Source organism: Lagenorhynchus albirostris, chromosome 1 (genome assembly GCF_949774975.1).
Source record: "Lagenorhynchus albirostris chromosome 1, mLagAlb1.1, whole genome shotgun sequence".
Taxonomy (NCBI): Eukaryota; Metazoa; Chordata; class Mammalia; order Artiodactyla; family Delphinidae; genus Lagenorhynchus; species Lagenorhynchus albirostris.
The window spans coordinates 83,815,151-83,838,149 of NC_083095.1; the positions used below are offsets into that span (position 1 = coordinate 83,815,151).

The 22,999-nt window shown below is 42.5% G+C and overlaps 2 protein-coding genes across 3 annotated transcripts in view; one reads left to right on the top strand and one right to left on the bottom strand.

The window, feature by feature from the left end:
* Window positions 1–12,081, top strand: part of EIF2AK4 (eukaryotic translation initiation factor 2 alpha kinase 4) — a 113,481-nt gene extending 101,400 nt beyond the window's left edge. For both annotated transcript variants that reach the window (XM_060147043.1, XM_060147045.1), the window contains 7 exons: window positions 3,853–3,965; window positions 6,813–6,871; window positions 7,801–7,898; window positions 9,158–9,226; window positions 9,628–9,672; window positions 11,028–11,146; window positions 11,836–12,081. In XM_060147043.1, the coding sequence (XP_060003026.1) occupies window positions 3,853–3,965; window positions 6,813–6,871; window positions 7,801–7,898; window positions 9,158–9,226; window positions 9,628–9,672; window positions 11,028–11,146; window positions 11,836–11,893 (561 nt within the window). In that variant the 3' untranslated portion in view covers window positions 11,894–12,081. The remainder of the gene's footprint in view (window positions 1–3,852; window positions 3,966–6,812; window positions 6,872–7,800; window positions 7,899–9,157; window positions 9,227–9,627; window positions 9,673–11,027; window positions 11,147–11,835) is intronic.
* Window positions 12,082–12,704: 623 nt separating this feature from the next.
* On the bottom strand, window positions 12,705–15,808 carry SRP14 (signal recognition particle 14). The gene is made up of 5 exons (XM_060147050.1): window positions 15,711–15,808; window positions 15,483–15,555; window positions 14,844–14,956; window positions 13,642–13,674; window positions 12,705–13,147 (listed from the first exon to the last, which is right to left on the bottom strand). The coding sequence occupies exons 1-5, from the start codon at window positions 15,732–15,734 to the stop codon at window positions 13,058–13,060; spliced, it is 333 nt and encodes a 110-aa protein (XP_060003033.1). The 5' UTR covers window positions 15,735–15,808; the 3' UTR covers window positions 12,705–13,057.
* Between the last annotated feature and the right edge of the window lie 7,191 nt (window positions 15,809–22,999).

Consider the following 22,999-nt stretch of genomic DNA (forward strand, 5'->3'; position numbering starts at 1 on the left):
CTTTGTGCTATTGTTGCCAATATTTTTCTACATATGTTATTAACTTCATAGTACATTGTAAGTATTCTGCTTTTAATTAGTCAGTTATCTTTTAAAGAGGTTTTAAAAGAAGGGAGGAATGTCCTTTATATTTACCATTTCTAGAACTGTTTATTCCTTTGTGTTCAGCCAGATATCATTCTGATTTCATTTTCTTTATGCCTGAAGAATTTCCTAATATTTCTGATTAGTGATGGTAATGAATTCTCTCAACTGTTACTGGTCTGAGAAAGTCTTCATTTTACCTTCATTTTTGAGAGGTAATTTTTCTGTGTATAGAGTTCACAATTTACATTTGTTTCTTTTTGCACTTTGAACACAGGTTTTATTGTTTTCTGACCTGATAGTTTCTGTTTAAAGTCTGCTTTGATCCTCTGTATACAATGTTTCTTTTTATTTTCTGGCACCTTGTAAGATTTTCTTTTGTCACTGGTTTACTGCAGTTTGAATATGACGTGCCTCAGTGTGATACTCTTTATGTTCTAATACTTGGTATTAGAACTGTAGATTTGAACTGTAAATTTGTAGTTTTCATCAAATTTGGAAACTTTTCAGACATTATTTCTTCAAATATTGTTCTGTCCCTTTCCCTTCGGGGACTCTGATTACAGTATGTTAATCATTTGCTCTTGCCCCTCACTGAGGCTCTGTTTTTGGTGGGTTTTGTTTGTTTTTTCTCGCTCTCTATGCTTTATTCTGGATCATTCACATGTTTTCTGCAATATCTTATCTGCTATTAATCCCATACAGTGCATTTCTTGTTTCAGATATTGTAGTTTTTTCATCTGTACAAGTTACATTTGTGTCTTTTTTTTTTAATGTCTTCCATTTCTCTCCTCATCATGGTTCTTGTTTCCTTTATATTCTTTATAAGATTTATAATGGTCATTTTTAATTCCATCATCTTGACATTTCTGGTCTGTTTCTGTCTATTGATGTTTCTCCTGGTTATGAGTTGTATTTTCCTTCTACTTTGTATGCCCAGTCATTTTTGGTTGGTTGTTGGACATTATGAATTTTACATTTTTTGGTGCTGGATTTTCTTATGTTCCTGTAAATACTGCTGGACTCTGTTCTGGGATGTAGTTGAGATCCTTGGATTCTGTTGACTAGGCTTGACTTTACGTTTTGTTAGGGCAGGGCCCGGGCAGCCTTTAGTCTAGGTCTAATTTAGCCCCACTCCAAAGGCAGTGCCCTCTGGAGGATTCTGCCTGAGGCCCCACGTGTCATGAGGTCTCTCTACTCTGGTAAGAACAAGAACTATTCCTGGCCCTGTGGATCTCAGAAATTATTATGCCTACTCATGTCCGCTGGTTGTTTCCCCAGCCTTGGATAGTTCCCTCTCACCCATGCACAGATCACTTCTGTTTCAAAGATGTGAGTGGACTTCTCTGCAGAGCTTCAGAAATCTTTCTTTCTCTGTGTGTAGCTCCCTCCTCTTCAGTCCTCTGCCCCACAGTTTCTAGCCATCGTGGCCTCCCTAAACTGCAGTCTCCCCAGCTCGACAAGACTCCTGGCCTCTGTTGAGCTTCCTCCTCCCTGGCCTGCCATCTGCAGACTTCCTCAGCACGGTAATCTGGGACACTTGTAGACTCACTTTGTTTGTTTCCCTCCTCTCGGGATAACAGCCCTCCACTGGTTGTTGTCCAATGTCTGAAAAACATTGTTTATATATTTTGTCTGGTTTTCTAGTTGTTTAAGGTAGAAAGGCAGTTGTTATTGTTATTATCTAGTTGTACTTCTTCATGGGAAGATTTGTAAGTCCTCACTACTAGTCTGCTTGTTAGTCACAAAATCATAAATGACCCTAAGTCCTACCGATCAAGCCCCTTCCAGAGCACTGATTGTTCCTGTAATATTACCAAAAGATGATCGTCTAGCCTCTGCTGGATAATTCCAGCATCGTAACCCACTGCTATAATGATTAGCAAATTTTAAAAACTTGAATCAGAATCTGCTTCCCCAAATTTACATTCACTGGTCCTAGTTCTGCCCTCCAGAATGGTCAATATAACAAGTCTAATTCTTCCTCCTTCTCTTACTACCATCACATAAATTTTAGGAGACCACTGCCATGCCACTTTAAGTGTCCTCTTTTCTGGTTTAAACATTCCAGTTACTTAAGCCATTCCTCATAATGTGATTTCCAAATCCTTGACCCTCCTAGTTAACCTCCTCTAGACACACTTAACTTTGTCAATGTCTGTCCTTAAATGTCATACTAGAATTCTACAGAGCGCTCTAAGCATGTTCTGACTAAATGAGGAGGGTCTGTGACCTCTCTCAATCTAGATAACATATTTCTCCTAATACAGCCTACAAGTGAACTAACTTTAGCAACCATGCAGTTCTTTTGGCTCATCCTGAATTTATCATCAACTGAAACCCACTGGCCTTTTCACAGTCCTCACCATGTCTGACCAGCCTTCTACAATGAGGCTTGATGACAGGACTTCATATTTATTGCTGTTAAATGTGATGTTGTTCATTTTAGTACATTGTTCCAGCCCATCCAGCTCTGTTGACTCTTCTGCCTCTGTTAATGGTGGGTCAATAGCATCATCTTCATATTTGAAGAGCAAGACATCACTTCATTCACCCACTTAGCAAGTGCATTATTAAGCATTCACAGTATAGGAGGGATTGAATTTAGGGCCACGATGGATGCAGGGACATTTAAGCCACAGGTCCTGCTGTCAAGGCTCCTGTAATCCAGCAGGGAACAGAAGACATTCATGCACGATTGTGAGCTCGAAAATGCTCAATGCCATGGGAGTCCAACAAGAAAGTTCTCTGAGGTTTCATCAGCCTGAGACGTTACTACAGAGGTAGCAGGGAAGTCTTCAGAATGGAGGTGGGATTAATGCTGGACCCTCATGGATGGGCAGGATATAGGTACATGCTAAAAAGGCCTTTTAAGCAAAGGAATAGCAATGGTAATGTAGTTCTTTCAGTAAAATTGTCCCAAAGATAGAGGCAGGCCAGCAGAGAACTCTTCTGGTATTACCCTGATTAGTCCATTTGGGGTAAAGCAGGATTGTGGAGAAGGGTACTTCAGCAGGAGAGAATGGTTCTAGCTAGATCAAGGAGAGCCAGAATGCCCAACCAAGGAATTTGGACTTGTTTTAGCAGTTAGGGGGGAGCCAGGGTATGTTTTTGGACAGAAGGGGACATCAGGGTGTATATGAGAAAAATTCATCTGCAGGGATATGTAGCATGGAATGGAGTGAGGGATACTTGGAGATGCAGTAGCTGAGGGCAGAATATCAGGCTATCCCAAGCCAAGGCAGGGTGTTGGCCATGGGAGTGAAGAAGAAAAGATAGGCACTGTAAAAGTCGGATGACTGGACTAGGGTTTGGAAAGGAGGGAGCAAGGAGTTGTAGAAACCTTGGTGACTGACCCGAGATGTTTAAGAGGGAAAATATGTGAAAGAATCAAATGAAATAGGAGCTGGTTTGTCTTGGCCTTTTTTTTTTTTTTATTCTGTCATCTATAATCTATTCTGATCTAGACCAGGGTTTCTCAGCAGCCGCATTTTGACATTTGGGGCTAGATACTTCTTTGTGGGGCTGCTGTCTCGTGTGTTGTAGGACGTTTAGCAGCATCCCTAGCGTCTACCCACTAGATGCCAGTAGCGCCCCCCTCAGCTGTCACAACCACAGGTGTCTCTAATCATTGCCAGATGTCCTGTGGGGAGCAAAATCACCCCTGGTTAAGAGCCATCAACCTAAACTGTTGACTTAGTAGACTTACTATAGTACTCTTCAGCCTGTTGGCTTCAGAAATGATGGATCTGTTTCATTCTTTTTAAGGTTAAGTCTTTTGAGAAGGAAAGGCAAACAGAGAAACGTGTGCTGGAGTCTGATCTCGTGGACCATGTTGTACAGAAACTGAGGACTAAAGTCAGTGATGAAAGGACTATCAGGTAACTTAGTAAACAAAAGCCCAGAAAACCAGCTGCAACTGCCTATCTAGAATTACCATACATTTATTTTAAAAGTCAGTTTGATCCTTTTGGGAAATAAAGATGAGTCAGGTTAACTTACATTGAACCATTCTATTGCTTCTGAGTAACTCAGCAGTTTAAGTATATGACTCCCTACGTAAGACTAGTCATAACTGACTTTCAACGTTTGTCCTTCATAACATGTCAGAAAAAATTTTATCATTTTGAAAAGCCTAAGGAACCAAAATCTATCTGCCATTACCTTATTTGGTCTGTTAATCAGTGAATTTCAGTAGTGTTTTGTCAGTGGTTTTGAAAGATCTAATATTCTGGGAGATTATAATATTCTAGGAAAAGATCTCACATACTCATCATAGGAATGCAAATTGGTTCAACTCTCTGGATAGGAATTTAACAAAGTTAAAAAGCTAAAACTTAAAAAAAAAAAAATTGACCCAGCAATTCCACCTTAGGAATTTATAGTAAAATTATTCCATAGGGATATGTACAAAGATGTCTATCAAGGCACTGTTTATAATAGCAGTTCTCAAACTTTTTGGTTTCAGAACCCCTTTATACCCTTAAAAATTATTTGAGGACCCCAAAGAGCTTTGTTTATGTGGATTATATCTATCAATAATTTCTATGTTAGAAATTAAAATGTAAACATTTAAAAAATACTTATTTTAAATAACAAACTCATTACATGCAAACCTACATAACATTTTTTAATGGAAAATAACTATTTTCCGGGCTTCCCTGGTGGCACAGTGGTTGGGAGTCCGCCTGCCAAGGCAGGGGACACAGGTTTGATCCCTGGTCTGGAAGGATCCCGCGTGCCGCGGAGCAGCTGAGCCCGTGCGCCACGACTAGTGAGCCTGTGCTCTAGAGCCCGTGAGCCACGACTACTGAGCCCGCGTGCCGCAGCTGCTGGGGTCCGCGTGCCTGGAGCCTGTGCTCCACAAGGAGAGAGGCCACCGCGGTGAGGGGCCCGCACACCACAACGAGGAGTGGACCCCACTCGCCGCAACTGGAGGGAGCCTGCGTGCGGCGGCGAAGACCCAATACAGCCAAAAATAAAACAAATAAATTTATTTAAAAATAAAAAAAATAACTTTTCCAAAACAAAATAAATGTAGTAAGAAAGAATGGCATTGTTTCACATTTTTGCAGATATTGTTAATACACTGTTGTACATTTTTGTAATCTCTAATGCTTTAGTAGAAGAAACTATATTGTCTTGTCTGTTTCTGCATTCAGTCTGTTGTGATATCACACATCCTGTAGTCTCTGGAAAAGTCCATCACACATTAATAAGAGGATAAGAATAAAAAGGATAGTTAACATTTTAGGATTATTGTGAAAATAGTTTTGACATTGCAGATACCCTGTGAAAGGATCTCAGGGGCTTCCAGGGGTCTCTGGACCACATTTTGAGAATCTCACTTATAATATCATAATATTATAGAAAACTGTTCCAATTACAGTAAATACAGTGAAATACTGTGCAGCCTTTAAAAATATTATGGTAAAGCTAAGTCTATTACAAGGAAGGGTGTCCACAAATAAGATGTATGATATCCCATTTTTGTTTCAACCAAAATATATAGCCCATACATAGAAGAATGTGTGCAATGATGGACCAAATTTTTATAGTTATTTCTGGTTAGTGGGATTACAAGGGATCTTAATTTCCCTTAAGCTTTTCTATATATTTGTAACTCCTGTATTTATGCTCATAATCAGAAAATACAGTACTCTACTTTTTTTGGCTTATATCCGTGATTCTCAACCAGCAGGAGTTTTGCCCCTCAGAGGACATTTGGCCCTGTTTGGAGACAGCATTTTTGGTTGTTAAACGGGAGGTGCTGCTGCTATCTAGCAGGGACCAGGGATGCTGTTAAACATCCTGTAGTGCAGAGGACTGACCCCCCACCCCGACCCCAACAAACAGTTACCTGGCCCAAAATGTCAATAGTGCCAAGACAGAGAAATCCTGGCTTATATAAAATAAATGTTCCTGCTTGCTTCTCCGTCCCCGGCCCCGACCCTGCCCGTATGCACCTAGCTTGACTACATTCACCATCAGGCTTTTTCTAAGAGAATATAATGTTCTTGAAGTCACTAGGTATTAGGATTAAGAATCCAAATCAAAGGCAGAGGTTTAGAAGGAAAAACAAAAAATAGTCAACTAATTAATAGTGACTATTAGTACTAGTACAGGCAAACATCATTAAGACGCTTAACAGGCCAGATGGGATTTAGTTTTAGCAGGGAAAGGTTTAAAATCTTTCCTCCATGTGAATGTTTATTTCCCTGTTTTCCCAAGATAGAGTGCTATTATGTCTCTCAAAGGCTATAAATTAATTCAGTCTTTGAAAGAACATCCATTCAACAGCTTTTGAAAGAATCTCATTTACTAAATGTTCTCCTGTGGGTGATCACCAAGGTTGCTGCCATAATGAAGGCGGGGCATTGCTAATGTTTCCTTGTATTGTGAGGGGAGCAGAAAGAACACCCATTATATTTCATTGAAATTAGCTTCTTATGTTGAGCCAGTACTTCACACCCAGCTGAATAAATCAGAATGTTGTCTCTAGAATGTTAATTTGAAGTGACAGCCTTGATAATTTTTATTTGCTCTTAACCAAAAGCATAATTAAGTGCAAATTTTTTTCTTTTTGTTTTTCCTCCACTAATAACCAATATTTATTAAATATTTTTATATTTAATAGAAAAAAGCCTCCAAGTATAGCTCACTGTAAATTATCTGCATTTTGTCTTAATGACTGTTTATTCTAACTGTTTTTGTTTGCTTGTTTTTAGAGAAGCTTCCGATAATCTTGCAGTACAAAATCTGAAGGGGTCATTTTCTAATGCTTCAGGTATAATTACTAATTGTAACCTAAACATAATAATGCTTGTGTGTGTGTGTGTGTGTGTGTGTGTGTGTGTGTGTGTGTATGTATGTGTGTATGTGTTTGCTCTAAATACTTATGACTGTGGCTAACTCACTGCATCAGAAATATACTCTTAAAGTAACATATACACAGTTATACCAAATGGAATTTATCCCTTTGAAACCCACATTCTAGAAAATGATAAAACCACTGGGAGTTTGGTGACTCTTTTGGTCCTGATATATCTCTGTCTTATTTTTACAAGTGGTTTAATCTTCCTTTGATTCAGTTTATTATATAGGTCAAATGTAGATACGTTTTCCCCATATGGAAGATTGAAGAAAAGCATTTTGAAATGCCTTGGAGAAAGACACCATATACATTTGTTTTCATGAAAGCCAAGAGGGAACAGTGGTGATAGTTACGCCTTTAGTTTCACCACATCTGTCAGCCTGACTGAAAAATGTCCCAGTGAAGTCCACGAGAAGACATACTTGGCTTTTAACAGAATTGGGTCTTCTGGGTTCATTTGTTAGCAGATTTTGTGCCACCATCAGATTTCAAATGCTTTGAGGAATTTAAAGAAGTATTAGAGTTTGGGAAATACTGTTTGATTTTTTTCTTAGGTTCATGAGGTTTGGCTCATACTGCCTCTCTATGCCTTTGTCACCTCCCACCTGAGGAAAGAAGGCTGGTGATCTTGACAGAAGTGTCAGAACTGCTGGGGGTTGGGTGGGGTTCTGGACTCCTTCCGGTCAAGTGCAGGCAGTTGCAGAGATAGAACACAAAGCTCAGACACAGTCCAGTCCATAGAATCACTCCCGAGTGGATTCTAATCGTCTCCGCCATCTCTGTGGTGTGTTATAGAAAGTGGGACCAGATGAGGCCATAACGGCTAAAACTGTCTGTTTCAGGTTTGTTTGAAATCCATGGAGCAACAGTTTTTCCCATTGTGAGCGTGGTAGCCCCAGAGAAGCTGTCAGCCAGCACTAGGAGGAGGTATGAAACTCAGGTATGTGGTCAGAGTTTCCTTGGCTTTCTGTGAGCTACAAAGGAGGAAGAGAACAGGAGAGGAAAAGAAACAGTTTCCTGGAAATGTTTTTCTTTCCCCTTCCTGAACTTGGTGACTTCTGAAAATTCCATCAACACAGAGCATCTCTGGTGCCAGGATTCTGCCCCATTTGTCCTCCAAGAGGCGTCAGTGTACACTGTGGGCACCTAGATGCAGCTGTTGTCAGAATTACTGGATCCAAACAAAAACTTTCTGATCCGGCTCTAACAGCAGATGGGGTTTGTTTGGTTTTGTTGTAAATAACAAAGCAGAAGAGATCTACTGCAAGACTTGGGGCAGGTTTCTCACTGCATACATGTTTTTGATATCTGCTCTTTGCCTGATTCTGTGCTAAGTGCCAGGTAAAATAGAAAAGACGTGACGGGGCCCCAGTCCTTGAAGAGTTTATAACCTCCGAAGCATATGCATTATATAGTTGGAAAATAGAAGGAGATCAGTAATAGGATGCTGAATTAATAAGTACACTGAATGAGTGTTAGAGTGTGCTACAGACATGCGGGAGAGACGAAGATCAGTGTCTGCACGGATGATCAAGACAGGCTTCGTGGAGGTGATCCCTGAAGGATTTAAATAGGCAGAGAGGGAAGATGAGAGTGTTCCAAATGGGAGGGACAGTGGGAAGGGAAGTGCAGGACAAGGCTAATGAGCACAGGTGGGACACTGGCCTCATTTGGGAAGAAGGTTTGAGAGCAGTCATTATTTAGGAATGTAATTAGATTGAAATACAGAAGATCGAGTTACCTCATTTTGTGAGCTTTCCTGGCTGTTTCTCAGGATGTTGGGTAGAAACTTGTTTTTCGTATCTTTCTGCCATATTTCAGTTCCATGTTCTCATTGCTGTCACTGTCCCTTTTTTCTAAACTTAGCTTAATACTAAAATCTCCCCGCTTCCACATGCACTATTTTACAGTACTGAGCTTTTATTAGGTTCATTTCAAAATTATAAAGAAATAAGCAGCTAGATGGATTAGTAAACAAATGATCAAGATAGGCTATAAAAATCTCATTTCCCCTGAGATTATAATAGGCTAGACACTCATCTTACTGAGGTGGATTAAGAGCAAGTCCTTATATAATATTTGGGATCCCTTCTAGGCTTGGGTTTGTCACCTGTGATTGTTTCCTAGAATAAGAAATGAAATGGCAAGAAAGATGGCTTGGTTTGACAGGTTCTGAATTCTAACATGCTCTCTTCTTAGGTACAAACCCGACTTCAGACCTCCCTTGCTAACTTGCATCAGAAAAGCAGTGAAATTGAGATTTTGGCTGTAAGTCACTTTCTATAACTTTCTGAGGATGGCTTTTGTCCATGCTGTCAAAGTAGTTTCCTCGGAGGTCAGGGCTTTTTTTTTTTGCTCAGTGTTAGCAGCATTGGGGTGCAGGCCCGTTTCTCCTAGTTTCTTCCTCTGAAAGATTGGGGGGAAGGGGACTGAACCCGAAAATCATCATTTTTCTAAATGTTTCAGGCCTCTGCAGATAGCAGTGTCAAACCTTTGGGGTGTGATGTGTGGGGCCTGGGAGTATTAGCTCACCAGTGCTGAGATCGCATCACTGTCCAAGCACGGGAGCATCCCCTTCACGTTGCTCCATCCAAAGTGACACCATAGGCACAAGTCAGTATGTGCTGCCTAGGTTCCCTGACATGATGTACATTTTTGTGTATCAACAGGTGGATCTACCCAAAGAAACAATCTTACAGTTTCTATCATTAGAGGTAAGCAAGATGAACTCTCCTGCATTATGGCCTTTAAAATCCCGAAGCTGATGATTTGCCAAAAGAAAGTTGAAAATGGCATTATTTTCTTAGTGATATTAGGTATTTTTCTGGCAGATCCAGGAATTTGGTAACATTGTTCCTTTTATGTGACATATGTATTACTAAATCAAATTTTGAGGGAATCACACTTTTCTAGTGACTTTCTTTTAAATTTCAGAGATGATTTTAACAAACACCTAGTGCTTTTACTGTGTGTCAGGCTGTGGCAGGCCTTGTTCTAAGCACTTTACAAATATTAACTCATTTAATCACAACAACCCCAAGGGATACATATGTTACCTTCTTACAGATCCCCATTTTACAGATAAATGGAATCATTGTACGTTTTATGGAGAATGGGAGGCAGACAGGTTAGATATCTTACTCAAATTCACCTCACTAGGAAGTTGCAGAGCCAGGATATGAACTTAGGCAGACTAGTGGAATCTATGTTCTTACCCACTATACTATGCCACTTCTATAAACCTTCATTCCAACTAGGGAAGCTCATTTGCAGAACTAGAACTACATGGAAGATCTTTTCATAAAAATTAAATTTAGGTCCTTTTTCATATGCTTTTTTTTTTTATAACAGGTACATACCCTTATTATCGAATAGCCTAATTGAACTTTAAAAAAATGTAAATACTTAGCTTTGCTATTAGAATGTTCAACTGTAAGAATAACTACAGGTGATTTTTGCAACGTCATACCAAAGAATGCTTTTGTCTATCCAGAGTGTTTAGTCACAGATTAAGTTAGATGAAAAATGAACTTTGCCCCAGAGCTAACATCTCATACTACGTTTTGGTTTTTTTTTTAAAGGTTATTCTCCATTTATATAAAATATTGGCTATATTCCCTGTGCTGTACAATATATCCTTGTAGCTTCTTTTATAAGCTGACTTCCCCCTTCCCTGTTTCCCCTCCCCACTAGTATTCTGTTGTCTGGTAAATAAGCATATACTGGGAATTTACTGCTTTATGAGACACTCAAATGGGTATATATCAGAGGTGGTATCTCCATTTCACAGAAAGTCAACAGTTGGCAGAAATAACTGGTATAAAGTCACATGAGCACACTGGGGCTGCAGCACTGTTAGTCAGGATCTAGTAAACTGGTCTTGTAAAGAAACTCAATGCTTCAAAGGAAGAACCCCAGCAGTCTCCCCATTAGTTCTCTCTCCCTCTAACTGATCTTTTCAGTACACTTAAAGGGGGGAATGGCACTGACATTTCATCAGTGACCCAGAAAAAACCAGTTTTAATAAACCCTAGTATCTGTTGTTAAGTCTTATCTATTTTTTTCCTAGTGGGATGCTGATGAACAGGCATTTAACACAACTGTGAAGCAGCTGCTGTCACGCCTGCCAAAGCAAAGATACCTCAAATTAGTCTGTGATGAAATTTATAACATCAAAGTAGAAAAAAAGTAAGTTATTACTTAGGCATTGCAGATTTCAACATGGGTTAAACTCAAAGAGGGTTTTTTTGTTTTTTGGGGTCTTTTTCCCAAGGAGGGGTTTTAAAGTGACAAATACCTTACTGTCATGTTGAGGTTAGACGGCTAATAAGTTGCTACACAGGAACTGCAACTGGTAATCAGGACTGTGAATCACAGTCATGATCCTGTCAATAACAAAACGCAGTGGTCCCAGTAGCAGCTATCCCAGTTATAATTTTTTTTTAATTACTCATTTTCTGAAGGGTGTTTTTCTGTTTTATTTTTTTACAATTATGAATGGGTATGAGTCTTTTCAAATGCTTTTTCTGCACCAGTTATAATTTTTAATCACCCAGGTAACTCCTAGGAACATTTAAATGAACGAAAACAAGTGTGACTACTTTGTTTTATATCCCCTTGCCAGTTGTTCATGTTATCATCCACTTAAAAGGAAACAACAAAGCCTGTGAGGTGAATGGTGGGCTCCTTGTGTAGACCCTTATACTGTGGACCCTTGCCAGTCATAGCTTCTCTAAAACTTATGTAATGTTTTTAGTGACTGGCCTTCCATATTGTTGTTGATTACACAAAACTCCTACAGTTAAGTGTTCTAAAAATAATTTATCAACTCTGTTCTCTACCATTATACTGATCCTGTCTTCTCCCTTCTTTTGCAGGGTGTCTGTGCTGTTCCTGTATAGCTACAGAGATGACTACTACAGAATCTTATTTTAATCCTAAAGAACGAACGATCATTACATTGTTCAAACAGACAGGAGCTTATACTATAAAATGTTGTACATTCATTGTTTTAAATTAGCTTTATGTTCTAAGAAGCTGTCCTACAGAGTTGAGCTTTGTAGGTTTTTCATGTGTAATATATTATAAATTTATCTTTTGAATATAATAAATGTTTTCATATATCTATTGCTTTTTAATTGCAAATCTATTAGCACTAAAGGTTTTGTGGAGCTAGAACACAAGAAAACAGCCTTGTTCTTCTCAGCCCTATATACCGAGCACATGAAAATGTCCAAAATAAAGGGCATAAAGAAATCAAATATCATCATTAACTTGGAATCTTTATTCTTGATGATTTTGTAATAGGCTTATCCTTAGTTTGGTTAAGCAAACTCTCATTTGGCTATGAGAACTCATTCAAATTTGCTAAAGGAACTATGATGATAAAATTATACAGCCAAGGGGCTTCCCTGGTGGCGCAGTGGTTGCGAGTCCGCCTGCCGACGCAGGGGACACGGGTTCGTGCCCCGGTCCGGAAAGATCCCACATGGCACGGAGCGGCTGGGCCCGTGAGCCATGGCCGCTGGGCCTGCACGTCCGGAGCCTGTGCTCCGCAATGGGAGAGGCCACAACAGTGAGAGGCCCGCGTACCACAAGAAAAAAAAAAAAAAAATTATACAGCCAAGTTGGGAAAAATACCCATGAAATAACACAACTTTTTATAAAATTGTCAGGTTTCAATTCCAGGAACTCATAAGACAGGGCCTAAAGCCTATTCATAATCAGTCATTCCAGAATAAGGAGCTATTGCCAGAAACTTTTTATGAGATGGGAAAAGGAATAAAAGATGGTCAGTACTGATAAATACAGGTTTAATGATACAGTGCTCTTCACAGACGGCTACAGAGACTGTAAACTATTATCCAGAAACATACAACCATACAACACAGACCACTTAGCCAGATATAAAATAAACTGGCTTCTTGTAACTACCCTGTAAACACTGCAGCCCTTCTTCCATCCAAAAATGACCCTAATCTCACATGAAAACAGTTATTGTAGAGGAATCAGAAACCCAGCTTTGTGGCCAAAAGTAAAAACCAAAGGAAAAATAGCAATTCAGTGGTTAACTGGTGAAAGCAGGAAACCTGGTGCCCTTCACTGTGCCGCTTTGCTCTTCTTACTCTTGCTCTTTTTGTCCCTCTTCTTCAGCCCATCCATGTTAGCTCTCAATAGGTTTGAATAAGCCTAAAAGACACAGAGCATGACCTTAGTGGGAAGAGTTGCAAATTGGTGGAGCATCTGCTGTGCTTCCATAATAGATTTAGGGTAGCCAAAATCAGAAAGCCTATCTGATAAAGCATACAATACCATGGGGATACTTGTATCCTAAGGAAAATGGTGTAAGGAAAACACCCTCACATTATAGCAGCTTCTGCAACACCCACTAGAGTTGCATGTTTTTTACTTTTTTTTTAAGCAAACATGGAAAACTACAGGCAACTTCTTATTCAGCTATACTATACATAGAGCATATCTAAAGCCTAAGACAACAAAATCTATCTAAAAAAGACAATATCAGCGTTGAAAGTAGAATTCACAGCCTGGCAGCTTTTACTTGTAAACTACTGGTAAAACATCACAGGAGAGCAGTGAACCTAAATAGCAATCTTAAGCCGGTGTTAATTATTATGCTGACTCTTGCCCTGAGAAACGAGACACAGAGAACACCAGACACTCACCATCTGAAACTTATTCACTTCTTTGGAGCTCACCTGGAAAAGAATAGGGAAAAGGTCACCCCTGTTATCCACATAGGAATCATCTGCCTCACCCAATAACAACTCAAAAGCCTCGGGAAGACAACACCCTAATCTTTAAAAATATTTCTTCCCAATTGCAGGGGTCAAAATACACTAAAAGCTATTTTTCTACTCCACTTTCCTCCGCCTGAGGAACAAGCAAAGTAGCTCTGCACTTTGAGAATTGTACCAAGATGGGAAAGAGGCAGAAGTGGGCTCCTTAAGAAGCTATGCCTCTTGCCTCTGTTGAAATCTCTTACACACATGGCACTGACTTTTTCTCAGGGTTCTGAGAGACGTCAAAGGACTTAATCTTTTGTGCAAGATACTTTTAAATTACTCCCTCCCCATCTTATTTTAAACCTACCATTAATTCAGGCCCATTTAAGCAAAACGCAAGCTACCACAACAAAAGAAATTCTACCTCTGAAGACTCCTTAGTTTTCCGTATTTCATGACACCCAACTTTATTTTTAAAAGCCACATAAGCTTGCTTTACTGTAAAAGTCTTCTCAAGATAACTGGTAATGGGAGACATCAACTAATTATGGCATACATTATCATGAATATCCTATGCTGATGTGATTAGAGGGCAGGTCTGGTTCTGCCCCAGCAAAATAAAGTATTCATTTGGAATCCAAGCAGTCTCTTGTTTTGCCATATTCAACCTCCACTTTGAAAGGGAATAATACTAGGACTGTTGACTAAATCATATGCTCTCAAATACAAAGCCTAATATAATACATGTTTGGTACATGAACCACAAAGATAAATGAACAATCAGCTTAAAAGTAAAAGCATCTGATACCAAGAAACTGTTCACCGAAGGCCCAGCACAGTAAAGGAATAAGGAATCAAATATGCCAACTGCTCCTTAACAGTGCTACTCTGAGTAAGGACCAATATGTTAACTGTATTTCTAACAAGTGTTTGGCTTCTACCTTCTTCGTTTTAATTTTGCTTTTGGGTTTTCTATTACTAAGGTAATAAAAGAAGACCCTGATCCCAAAACAGCTGGGGAGCTACACACTAGGCTTTATTTAATAACTTTAAAAAAAAAAAAAAACTGGTTCAGATATACCCCTCAAGTTAAATTCAAGGCTTTAAACTCCAAAATGAGGAGTATTAGGAATCGAACTCACCACAGTGCTGATCTTCTTTTTCCCATCAGTAGCTCTTAACAGACACTTGTTGTCTGAGGGCTCAAAGCCCTCCACAGAACCCTTTCTTGGAATGGGTTTAGTTCGACCATCATCTGCATGAAAAATACATCCTGGTGAACACAGCCACAGACGTGGTTAACAGGTAGACGAAGAGTTAAAAAGTTGGAGAACGATTCCAAGAGGATACCTAATCCACCTCCACTGGTCTAGTTCTGTTAACCACGTTATCTGCTATTACAGACGCCTTGCCCACACTTTGGGAACCTACCTGCCACTTCCACGATGGGAACACTGTAATATCAAAGCAGACTAAATCTCACTAATCATGGCGCGGTTTGGGATCCTTGACAAAAATACGAGAGCTGACATGCTTGGGGCCCACTGGAACCGGAATTGACTTAGGTGGCTAAGTGCTGGGGGCCGCACCAGCCACAATCCCCAATACTCTCCGGCCCCTCAGCCCTGAATGTGTCAGTACCAGGTGGAGGAAGGTACGGGAAGGCGGGGACGCGCGGCAGACAGACTCTGCCTGTGGCTCCCAGTCACTGGGCACCCGGGCCGGGGCATCGCTCGGCCTCCCAGCTCCCTTCCGGCCTTGCTGCATCCGCAGCTGCTTACACTTCTTCAGGGTGATGAACACGCTGCCCGACAACCGGCACTTCTGGAAGAGCCTGGTCAGCTCCGTCAGGAACTGGAACACAAGAAGCCCGGCCCCGTTAGGCAACTCCAACCCCCACGCCCCGCCCCCCGCCTCGCAAGTCCCAGCCCCTCCCGCAGAAGGAGACAGAGGTCCCGAGCTAAGCCCCAAACAGTATCGGTCCCTCAGCCGGCCAGCTCTGGCTATACCTGCTCACTTTCCAGCAGCACCATCCTGGCGCTGCTGGCTCTGCTCCGTCAGCATTAAGTCCCAAGCCGTTGGAGCCGGAAGTTTCGCCCGGGCTGGGCGGGACTTCCGCTATTAGGTTTCAGCTCTCTTCCACCCAATCCCTGCTTCCGCCCTCTGCCCGCCCGCCCCGCCCCGCCCCGCGCCTGCGCTCTGGGGCGCCCCCTCCAGTCCCGGGAAGGCAACGACCCCGAGGCCCTTGGGCTGTGCTTGATTTCACAGACAAGCAAATACTCTAACCCAAGCAGTGGGAGAGAGTGAGAGAGCACAGGAGGGATCTGATGGAAACCTATAGTTGTGTATATTCAGCTGTACTGTTATTCCGTGCTTCAATTTCCTCAACCTATAATAATAGTATCCATTTCACTGTGTGGTTGTGAAGAGCAAATGAACTTACATTAAACAGTTCCTGGCTCATAGAGGGTGCTCGATAACGTTAGCTGCTATTTTCATTACCACTGTCATTGTAATAAGTTCCCACGGCAGGAACTCTCCATGAGTTCCCTCTGAACTCTCCCTCTTCTCTGACCAGGCTGGGTGGCCCCAGCTCTAGCAAGAGGGCCTGGAGCCATGTCTCAGTTTCAGCTCTGGGTTCAGTCAGGAGACCTGGGGTGTAGGCCCTGCTCTGCCAGTAGCCAACTTGAACACTAGGTCTTGGAAAAGTCAAGCATGAAATCATGCAATGGGTTTTCACTGAGGGTCTCTTAGCCTATGCCAGGCACTGTTAAAGGAGAGGGGGCTACAGCAGGATACAAGTTTCTGGTTTCCTGAAACTTGGGTTAAAGGAGTAGTGAGGAAATAAACAGTAAACTAGTAAGTATAGCTTCAGATAAAGAGTGCTGTGTGGACAACTAAACAGGAATGATACAAATGAGAGTGACAGGGGGACTACTTTAGGTTGGGGTCAGGGAAATCCCTCTCAAGAGGAGAACTTTGAGCTGAAAGCTAAAGGGACTAGCCATTCAAAAATCTGGGAACAGAGTGTTCCAGACACAGGGAATGGCTAGAACAAGGGCCCCAATGGGGAAACAAGTTGCCCCATGTCCACAAGGCTTGGGGGTGGGGTGGAGGTGGCATGTGGAAGGAGGGGTGAAGGAGTATGGCGAGCTTGGAGAGGTATCCACTGACCAGGTCATATAGGGCCGATGGCCCTGGTAAGTTTGGATTTTGTTCCAAATACAAAGAAAAGCTTCTTGGTAAGGAAGTTTTAAACAGAACGGTGACAATCCAATTTAGCTTTTTAAAGATCCTCAGGCTGTGGTGTAGATAAGGCATTGTAGAGACAAGGCAGGAAATGGAGAGACCAATTAGAGGGTTGTATTAGCTTCCTATTGCTGCTGTAACAAATCTGACAAACTTAGTGGCTTAAAACAACAAGAATTTATTCTTTTACAGGTCTGGAGGTCAGAAGTCTAAAATCAATGTGTTTGCAGGGCTGCATTCCATCTGCAAGCTTCAGGGGAAAAATCTGTTTCCTTGTCCTTCTAGAAGCCACCTGCATTCCTTGGCTCGTGACCCCTTGCTCACATCATTACCACCTCTTGCTTCCATTGTCACATCTCCTACTACTGACTTTGATCCTCCTGCCTCCCTCTTATAAGAACCTTGTGGTTATATTGGACCTTCTTGGATAATCCAGAATAATCTCCCCATCTCAAGATCCTTAATTTAATCACAAAGTCCTTTAAACATGTAAGGTAACATAGTCACAGGTTCCAGGTATTGCGACATAGATATCTTGGTGAAGGGTTGGGGGCTACCGCAGAAGTTATTGCAAAAGTCCAGGTGCTACCAACATTTGCGATCAGGTTAGTGTATACTTTGAAGGTAGAGTCAACAGGACTCGTACTCAACTGGCTGTGGACATTAAGAGGAAAAGAGAAATCGGAGGTGACTCATAGGTTTTTGAATTTGAGCAGTTGGGTGGGTGGTGGTGCCATTTACTAAGATAGGAAAGACATGAGAAGTAAATAGTTTTATAAGAAGATGAAAAGAGTTATTTTGGTCTTGTAATATCTGAGATGCCTATTACATATCCAAGTGGAACCATTAAGTAAGCAAGTGCATATACAAGTTTGGAGCTCAGCGGAGAGGTAAAAGTTATAACTACAAACTGGGGAGTCATCTTCATATGCCCATGGAACTAGCACAGACTGGAACGGTCTGGTGAAAACTCCTCCTATAGGGCTGCCAGCGGAAGACTACCCTGCAATGACTACCACTATGAATAGCCTCTAAAGAGCCGTGGGCCTTGGTCTCACTAGCTCAGAAGTCAGAGTCCTAGTTGCAAGCCCCAGATTAGCCAATCCTAGATCATATGCTTGAGCCCAAGTCCTGGGGTAGGTGAGGGAGTGACCCTCTGACCCTTTTATATTCCTTGCCTTTCACCAAGACCCACACAACGGAGGATTACAAACAGGTACAGATCCTGGAGAACCAAAAGCCACAAGATAATCAGGGTGCTGGACATTTGGAAGAAAGTGTGAAATCATCAGAGACTGAACATATTTAAGATGTGTTGTCAGACTGCCAGGGAATGTGAGGGCTCACTTGATATTTATGGTCATGAATTTAAGTGAAACCAGTTACAGAGTTGTGTGATCCAAAGGTTGGCCTAAATGATGACCATTGTGCTCTAAGCCTCTATCATTCATTGAACATTGACCAATGTCCTTTAGAGCCATGGGCTTGGTACTGGCGACACCAGGGTGAAGGAAGTGGCCCTGTGCTCAAGGAGCACAGAGCCTGGAGGCCATGATTCATCTGGGGCCGTGTCAGGATTAGCCCTCAATGTGGACACATCTCACTGCTTCCCACGGGCTCAGTCACACCTCAGTTCCACTCAAAAATCAACAGTCATGCCAGCCACCCTGTGTGATACCTCAAGGCCATCTCATGACAGAACAAGCCACTCTAGTAAAAGAAATACACAAGTCTGCCAGTTTTAGGATCACACGTGGCCCAGTACAATTCAACTACTGACAAAATGTTCTTTGGGCTTTTTCTGTGGGAAGTGATTAAGAGCACCTGTTCTGTAGTTCAATGCGTCTGGGTTCAGATGCCACCTCTGCTACTTATGTGACCTCAGGCAACCTCTCAAAGTCTAAATCTCTTTATCAGCAAAATGGCAATAATAATAGTTCACAGCTGTTATAAAGAGTTTATATTTAAGACCCTTACGCTTGCTCAAATATGGTAAACATGGATACTTAAAATTAAATTAATTAAAATTAGATAAAAGAAAACATTCAATTCTTTAGTCTCACTAGCCACATTTCAAGGACCCAGTAGCCCCGTGTGGATTGGATAGTGCAGATATAGAGCATTTCCATCAGCACAGATTCTATTGGACAGCAATACGTGGCTGGCATTGAGGCTGACACGTAATAAATGCTCAATAAAGAGTAATAAACAGTGCTATCATTTATAATAATATATAAATTCCATCATTTGGACACCACCATCTTGATTTCTGCCATTAACCAAATACCACCTGCACTATCAGTTAACACGTTTAAGTTGACTCGTTTTATACTTAAACAAGTTTATTTAATATCATTATCATAAATGGAAAACCAGTATTTCTGCCATAAATAAAAGAATGATAAAAAGAAGTACTATGAAACAAAATAATGTGGCTACATTTTAAAATTTTAGATTTAAAAATTAAAAACAATGAATAAAAGCAACAAGTGAATCGATTTATAAAAATATACATCTGAAAATAAATTCCCTGATAAGAAAAAATGGAATTGTTTATGATCAGTCAGGAGTAAAGGTAGCTCAGTGAACAAAGATATTGAAAGTCTCTGTCAATAAGATGTGGTTAAATTCTTTTTTTTTAAATGAATTAATTTATTTATTTTTAGCTGTGTTGGGTCTTCGTTGCTGCACACAGGCTTTCTCTAGCTGTAGTAAGCGGGGGCAACCCTTTGCTGTGGTGCGCGGGCTTCTCAATGTAGTGGCTTCTCTTGTTGCGGAGCACGGGCTCTACGCACGCGGGCTTCAGTCGTTGTGGCTCGCGGGCTCTAGAGCGCAGGCTCAGTAGTTGTGGCTCACGGGATTAGTTGCTGTGCGGCATGTGGCATCTTCCCAGACCGGGGCTGAAACCAGTGTCCCCTGCATTGGCAGGCGGATTCTTAACCACTGCGCCACCAGGGAAGTCCCCAAGATGTTGTTAAATTCTAATGTTGGGCTTCCCTGGTGGCGCAGTGGTTGAGAGTCCGCCTGCCGAGGCAGGGGACACGGGTTTCGTGCCCCAATCCGGGAAGATCCCACATGCCGCGAAGCGGCTAGGCCCGTGAGCCATGGCCGCTGAGCCTACGCGTCCGGAGCCTGTGCTCCGCAACGGGAGAGGCCACAACAGTGAGAGGCCCGCGTACAGAGAAAAAAAAAAAATTCTAATGTTGTCAAGCACTTGAAATCCTACCTTGCGATCAGGTTGGTGGCTTTTGGTGCCTGGAGCGGAAGAGTACGTGCCGCAGGCAGCTGGGTCACTGTCTCCCAACCACGCGGCCCACACAGCTCCCGGCTCCTTCTCCCTCACCGCAGGAGACCTGGGGAATGGAAAATGGCCCCCAAATCTCCTCCCTCATCCGGGCCTTCAGCAAAGGGCTGGGCAGAACCAAGGGCAACACAGAGCCCCTCAGCCCACAGCACCGGCATCTACCTGAGCCCGAGTGCAGGGCCACTACCGGAAGGCGTGGGAGAAAATAACACCCAGTGCTCCTGAGCCGAAGTGGCCCAAGGGCCTGGAGGAGTGTCCTGCTCACACCACCCAGAGCTCTCGCTCCCAAATGCTGTGGTCACACGTGTTCCACCATTTAGTTTATTAGCTTTTAGAGCTATAGGGTTTGAAGTAGGATCAAGGGTCTGATTTACTTACAGCTGCAGCCACTCTAAAGCAATCAAGTTATGCAGTACCTGGAACATAGGGTGATGGTTATAAACAGAGATGCTGCATCCTAGCTGCCTGGGTTCGAACCCCAGGTCTACCTCTCCTTGTCTAAGCAACCGGAGGCAAATTACCTGTTACCCCTGTTAAAAGATAATTAAAAACATTAAAAGGTGAAATCATGACTCTCATACACATACTCAAGATCTATTTCCCTTATCATTAATGAGGGAACCAGGTAGATGCTACAAGTCATTCAAAGGAGACTCCAAAGAACAGACACATATATAGAACAGGAATATTGAGATCAACTTGTAAACGGAAGCAAACTGACTTTTCCACAAGAGGAGACTGTTGTCCCTCGAACAAACAGAATTTGAGTATCCATAGACAGGAATCATTGCATTGCCATCAGTTCTGTACCGTTAACAGTTGCAAACAAGCTGAAAGGCAATGAAAGGCTCTAATCAGACAGCACAGAGGATGAGCTCTAATCAGATAGCCCAGAGGATGTACTCTAAACACTGCCAAGTTTTCCATTGGAAACACCCACTAATCTTTTTTTGCTTATTCCAAAGCTACTTAAATCCTTTTGTGCCTCAATTTCCTCATAAAATGGAGATGTAATCCAAGCGCCTCCCTCACTGTGTCGTGGGAAGGAGGAAATGAGCTAAGGTGTGCATTATTGAGCCCTAGTCACTGGACTGCAGTTGGCTGTTCCCCTCTCCTGTCTGTCAAGGTATAATAGATTTATTCTACAGAAGCGAATCATGACAACAAGCATGGATCAGTGCCCATCTTGTCAGATACTGTGCTGGTTTCTGAGGGGGACCACACCTCAGGTTCTGACCTGCCTCACGGTATGTAGCCCAGTGTACTGACTTTAAGATCAGCTAAGGATGAAGGAAGGAGGGAAGGTATCAGCAAAACACAGCAGAAAATGGTGTTGGGTGGGTTTGGGTTCAGGCCCACTTAGGACAGGCATGAGGTCCTAAGGCTGGGGAGCCCTCCTGAGTCTTGGGAGGTGGTTAGGTCTGGTGGAGACATCTGAGAGAAGGCAGAGGGATGGCCAGAGGGAGGTGGCCACACATATCCTAGAAGTGTTCTAGAAGTCTGGGTCCCCAGAGAGAGAGAATAACCTCCTGATCGCCATGGCAACACATTCCCTGGGCTGAATACAACCAGACGCTTGGAACTACCAGTTCTTTTATTCTTTCTGTCAGTCAATCCACAAATGTTCACTGTGTGTCTTCTTGGGAGACTCAGTCCTCCAGGGACTTCTGCCCCTCCCTGTGCCCCCAGGATGTACTCCTGGATTCAGTGTCCTGGACAGGCAGCAGGAGAGCACTGGACTGGGGGTCAGGGGCCCTGGGTTTGCCGCTGGTCCCTTACTTTGTGTGGGACCTTGATAGAGGCACCTATCTATAGTTTCCTCTGTGTAGTACCCACCTCGAAGGGTTGTTTGCAGGTTTCAATGAGATAATCCATGTAAAGCACTCACAGTAAGTGCCCAATAGATATATTTAATTTTTTTTTCATCATCATGTTAAGGACTTAGACTAGATTGCCGAAGCCTCTTCCACGAACAAATGTATGAGCTACTGCTTCTCTCCCCCCAGCCCCACCTGAGAGCCCTAGGGAAATGTCCAGAGCCCATGGGTGCCAGTGGTTAGCACTGGACTTCCCCTTGCTCACGGCGAGGTAGGGAAAGTGGGCAGTGCCACTAGGCCCCCCTTCAGGCAGGCACCTCAGGAGTGGGAGTGCCCCGCTGGGCCCTGCCTGCAGCACTCCTTGGGGCCAGCAGGGGACGCCCTGACCTTGTCAGACAAGTGCGGCCACAGGCAGCCCTAGCCTTCCCAGGTCTTGTCCCATGACCTTAGACCATAAGAATATCCAAGATTGTTAACATCATTTTTCAGAATCACTTCTGCTGAGGCTAGGAGTTTCTCTGTAATGGACATTATCATTCATTCCATCACTGAGCATAGACTAAATGAGCACCCACTCATGCCGGCACTGTTCTAGGTGCTGGGGTCATGGGAAGTGGACCGAGTTCTGTGTTAAGACGAGAGACTCCTTTTTTCTCAGAGAATACCTGGCTTATATTTACTGAGAAATGACTAGTGCCAGGCTCGCTTCTGGTCGCTTTAACTAGATTCTCTCCTGAACCCTCCTAGTAGTCTTGTGAGGTGAATGTTGTTTGACGTCCACTTTCTGGCAGAAGACGCTGAGGCACCAAGAGGTGGAAGGATGTGCCTTGGTCACACCCCCAGTAAGCGGTGGAGTGCAGATCCGAACCTGGGCCCACGGACTTCAGAGCCAACCGCCATGCTGCGCTGGCCCTGACAGAGAGAGGAA